The 5,449-nt window shown below is 36.1% G+C and overlaps 1 protein-coding gene across 2 annotated transcripts in view; it reads right to left on the bottom strand.

The window, feature by feature from the left end:
• The window catches only part of LOC133642201 (testis-expressed protein 2-like), a 52,197-nt gene that overhangs the window by 3,265 nt on the left and 43,483 nt on the right, over nt 1-5,449 (bottom strand). For both annotated transcript variants that reach the window (XM_062036275.1, XM_062036276.1), the window contains exons 11-14: nt 3,963-4,095; nt 3,771-3,890; nt 270-479; nt 80-200 (exon numbers count right to left, since the gene is read on the bottom strand). In XM_062036275.1, the coding sequence (XP_061892259.1) occupies nt 80-200; nt 270-479; nt 3,771-3,890; nt 3,963-4,095 (584 nt within the window). The remainder of the gene's footprint in view (nt 1-79; nt 201-269; nt 480-3,770; nt 3,891-3,962; nt 4,096-5,449) is intronic.

The raw sequence follows: 5,449 nt of genomic DNA, 5'->3' as shown, positions 1-5,449 counted from the left end.
CTGTTGATCAACAAAAGCACCAAGTTAGGTTGAAACGTGAAATTGACAGCCAGGGGCGGAAGTGATGGTTTGCACTGACCTGGAACTCGCACTTGAGCTTCCTCTCAATCCACTCTGTGACTTGAGTGAAGGTGACCTCCCTCTTTCCAAACATCGGACGCACATGGAGGTCCAATTTCGGAGGCTCCTGGAAACTGTACCTGAAAGACAAAAGGTACACAACGTAAGTCTTTTGAGTATTTACACCAACATACTGTACATTATAATACCATATTCTGTCTGTAGGAGGTGGTGGGATGTTGATTGCAAGAGTTCCGGAGAGTTCCAAAACCTCAACGCTGAGCATCAAAGGCACGTTGGACACCTGGGCTATCTTCTTACGGATGTACTCGTTCTCTGTGGCCTTCTGGAAATATCTGGACTTTGCAATTTTGTCCATGAATTTCAGGATCTTCCTGCTGGCGTTCCAACCGGGGTTTCTTTGGGCGAAAGATTGAAGGTAAAAATGACTATTATATATTATTTATTGAACTAGTACAAAAAGTCAAGTGTTCAAATTTTTTTTTTTACTTGAACTAAGCAAAATTATCTGCCAATAGAACAAGAACATTTGGCTTGTCAAGACTTTCCAAAACAAGTAAAATTAGCTAACCTCAATGAACCCAAAAATACCATAAAATAAGTATTTTCTCACTAATAACAAGTAGGGATGTCCGATAATGGCTTTTTGCAGATATCCGATACCGATCAACCGATACCGATATATAGTCGTGGAATTAACACATTGTTATGCCTAATTTGGACAACCAGGTATGGTGAAGATATGGTCCTTTTTTAAAAAATTAATAAAAATAAAATAAATTAAAAACATTTTCTTGAATAAAAAAGAAAGTAAAACAATATAAAAACAGTTACATAGAAACTAATGAAAATTAAGTGTTAAAGGTTAGTACTTGGGGGAGGGAGGTTTTTTGGGTTAGTGCACTAATTGTAAGTGTATCTTGTGTTTTTTATGTTGATTTAATAAATACAAAAAAAACGATGCCGATAATTTCCGATAATACATTTTAAAGCATTTATCGGCCGATATTATCGGACATCTCTAATAACAAGTGCACTTTTCTTGATATAAAAAAAATGAGACCTTTTTGCTCAATATGTTGAAAAATATTTTTAAATTAAGTAAATGCTAGTGCCATTATCTTTACATTACATTTCTTGCATTTTCCCATCGATAAAATGACATCATCGCGCCAAGTGCGTGCTTTCAGTCAATTAGTGCGCAAGGAATGATATTAGGGATGTCCGATAATGGCTTTTTGCCGATATCCGATATGCCGATATTGTCCAACGCTTTAATTACGATACCGATATCAACCGATACCGATATCAACCGATATATACAGTCGTGGAATTAACACATTTTTATGCCTAATTTGGACAACCAGGTATGGTGAAGATAAGGTACTTTTTGAAAAAATGAATCAAATAAAATAAGATAAATAAATTAAAAACATTTTCTTGAATAAAAAAGAAAGTACAACAATATAAAAACAGTTACATAGAAACTAATAATGAATGAAAATGAGTAAAATTAACTGTTAAAGGTTAGTACTATTAGTGGACCAGCAGCACGCACAATCATGTGTGCTTACGGACTGTATCCCTTGCAGACTGTATTGATATATATTGATATATAATGTAGGAAGCAGAATATTAATAACAGAAAGAAACAACCCTTTTGTGTGAATGAGTGTAAATGGGGGAGGGAGGTTTTTTGGGTTGGTGCACTAATTGTAAGTGTATCTTGTGTTTTTTATGTTGATTTAATAAATACAAAAAACCCACAAAAAAACTAAAAATGATACCGATAATTTCCGATATTACATTTTAAAGCATTTATCGGCCGATAATATCGGCAGGTTGATATTATCGGACGTGTAGCGGTTGATTTAAGGACATAATTCACCACACCTGTTATTTGACTTTGTCATCATCATTCACCGTACTGTTCTATTGTGTACATGACAATGTTGTTCTTTGTGTGCAGTTAAGAGCGAGTAATTCGGCGCGGCCCCTTTAAGTGGCCGTCAGTAGATTCTCACAAAGGTGGGGGTTTGTTGTTCCCGCGATATTGTGATGAAAGCGTTCATTCTTGCTTGTGCTTTGATGAATAAACGACGCACACGTTTTTGTATGTCAACTATACTTCAGCTTTCACGCTACGAGCAAAAAAACCAAAAAATGATAGATAATTTCCGATATTACATTTTAAAGCATTTATCGGCCGATAATATCGGCAGGTTGTATTATCGGACATCTCTAATAACAAGTGCACTTTTCTTGATAGCCATTATCTCGACATAATGATATGCGCTCGGCATTACATTTCTTGCATTTTCCCATCGCTAAAATGACATCATCGCGCCAAGTGCATGCTCTTTCAGTCAATTAGTACGCAAGGAATATATATATATACACTACCGTTCAAAAGTTTGGGGTCACCCAAACAATTTTGTGGAATAGCCTAATAGACTGTCGAGTTTCAGATGAAAGTTCTCTTTTTCTGGCCATTTTGAGCGTTTAATTGACCCCACAAATGTGATGCTCCAGATTCAGATGTGTGAACATGATTGCACAAGGGTTTTCTAATCATCAATTAGCCTTCTGAGCCAATGAGCAAACACATTGTACCATTAGAACACTGGAGTGATAGTTGCTGGAAATGGGCCTCTATACACCTATGTAGATATTGCACCAAAAACCAGACATTTGCAGCTAGAATAGTCATTTACCACATTAGCAATGTATAGAGTGTATTTCTTTAAAGTTAAGACTAGTTTAAAGTTATCTTCATTGAAAAGTACAGTGCTTTTCCTTCAAAAATAAGGACATTTCAATGTGACCCCAAACTTTTGAACGGTAGTGTGTGTATATGTATATGTATATGTATATATATGTATATATGTATATATATATGTATATATATATATATGTATATATATATATATATGTATATATATATATATATGTATATATATATATATATGTATATATATATATATATGTATATATATATATATATATATATGTATATATATATATATATATATATATATATATATATATATATATATATATATATATATATATATATATATATATATATATATATATATATATATATATATATATATATATATATATATATATATATATATATATATATATATACAGCCCGGCCCACGACCAAATTTTTTTTTAATTGTAATTTTGAAGAATTTATCTGAATGTGCATGAACTATTTCTGTTCAAAATTGTTTGAAATGTTAAATGTTTAAATATTAACTGTCAGTTTACTGTACTGTGCCAACTGTACTACTATATGAGTACGTGTTTTCTATTGTTTCATTGAAAATAAAACAGCAAAGTCCATTTGGCTGTCATCTGTTTTAATTACGAGACAATAAGAAATTATTACTTAAAAAAAGTAGTTTTATACTTGTGAGTGTTGATGACACAGCTTTGCAACAGTTGATATTCTAGTTTCAAGCATGTTTTACTCAATATAGGTCATAACATCTCAGCAACAAGCTGTAATATCTTACTGACATCATTTAGGACCAAAAAAAACTTAAAACAAGTAAAACACTCTAACATAAAATCTGCTTAGTGAGAAGAATTATCTTATCAGACAGAAAATAAGCAAATATCACCCTTATTTGAGATATTTCATCTTTCAGTTTTTGCTGTGTAGGCGTTTTACATACACGTCTTCTGCACCCACTGGGCTTCTGTCAGAGGCGTCCTCTTCGTCAGATGAGGTCAGACTGGATGACTCTTCATCACTATCAGCCAGTGTTGACATTCTGGGCTTTGAGCTTGAGCCACTGTTGGAACACATTAAAGTACTCACCTCTACATCGCTCTTTTACCACTATAAATAATATCCAATAGTTTACCCTTCTTGTTGGGCCCGTAGGATGTTCTGAGACTCTTCCGGCTCCTCTTTACCCAGCTTACATAGGTTCATCTTAGTTTGCAGAGTCATTTGGAAGCAGCCGGTGTACCTAAGCTCCACCTCCAGCCACAGACCTGTTAGTAACAACAATACAATTCCAAGAACTACCGTCTAGATTTGATGGACACTGTCAAAGAGTTGTAATCTAACAATCGTAGTTGTTGGCAGTGCTGTGATGCTGTGGGTGTCCATAGATGTACAAACCCCGTTTCCATATGAGTTGGGAAATTGTGTTAAGATGTAAATTTAAACGGAATACAATGATTTGCAAATCCTTTTCAAGCCATATTCAGTTGAATGCACTACAAAGTCAACATATTTGATGTTCAAACTCATGAACTTTTTTTGGCTGCAACACGTGCCTAAGTATGTTCACCACTGTGTTACATGGCCTTTCCTTTTAACAACACTCAATAAACGATTGGGAACTGAGGAAACTAATTGTTGAAGCTTTGAAAGTGGAATTCTTTCCCATTCTTGTTTTATGTACAGCTTCAGTCGTTCAACAGTCCGGGGGTCTCCTTTGTGCTATTTTAGGCTTCATAATACGCCACACATTTTCAGTGGGAGACAGGTCTGGACTACAGGCAGGCCAGTCTAGTACCCGCACTCTTTTACTATGAAGCCACGTTGATGTAACACGTGGCTTGGCATTGTCTTGCTGAAATAAGCAGGGGCGTCCATGGTAACGTTGCTTGGATGGCAACATATGTTGCTCCAAAACCTGTATGTACCTTTCAGCATTAATGGCGCCTTCACAGATGTGTAAGTTACCCATGTCTTGGGCACTAATACACCCCCATACCATCACACATGCTGGCTTTTACACTTTGCGCCTATAACAATCCGGATGGTTCTTTTCCTCTTTAATCCGGAGGACACGACGTCCACAGTTTCCAAAAACAATTTGAAATGTGGACTCGTCAGACCACAGAACACTTTTCCACTTTGCATCAGTGCATCTTAGATGAGCTCGGGCCCAGCGAAGCCGACGGCGTTTCTGGGTGTTGTTGATAAACATAGTAGAGTTTTAACTTGCACTTACAGATGTAGCGACACAGATGTAGCGACCGACTGTAGTTACTGACAGTGGGTTTCTGAAGTGTTCCTGAGCCCATGTGGTGATATCCTTTACACACTGATGTCGCTTGTTGATGCAGTACAGCCTGAGGGATGGAAGGTCACGGGCTTAGCTGCTTACGTGTAGTGATTTCTCCAGATTCTCTGAACCCTTTGATGATATTACGGAGCGTCGATGGTGAAATCCCTAAATTCCTTGCAATAGCTTGGTTGAGAAAGGTTTTTCTTAAACTGTTCAACAATTTGCTCACGCATTTGTTGACAAAGTGGTGACCCTCGCCCCATCCTTGTTTTTGAATGACTAAGCATTTCATGGAATCTACTTCTATACCCAATCATGGCACCCAC

This window comes from Entelurus aequoreus, linkage group LG25, assembly GCF_033978785.1.
Source record: "Entelurus aequoreus isolate RoL-2023_Sb linkage group LG25, RoL_Eaeq_v1.1, whole genome shotgun sequence".
Classification (NCBI taxonomy): domain Eukaryota; kingdom Metazoa; phylum Chordata; class Actinopteri; order Syngnathiformes; family Syngnathidae; genus Entelurus; species Entelurus aequoreus.
The sequence above is the reverse complement of the archived record's forward strand: the minus strand, read 5'-3'. Positions and strand labels throughout refer to the sequence as shown.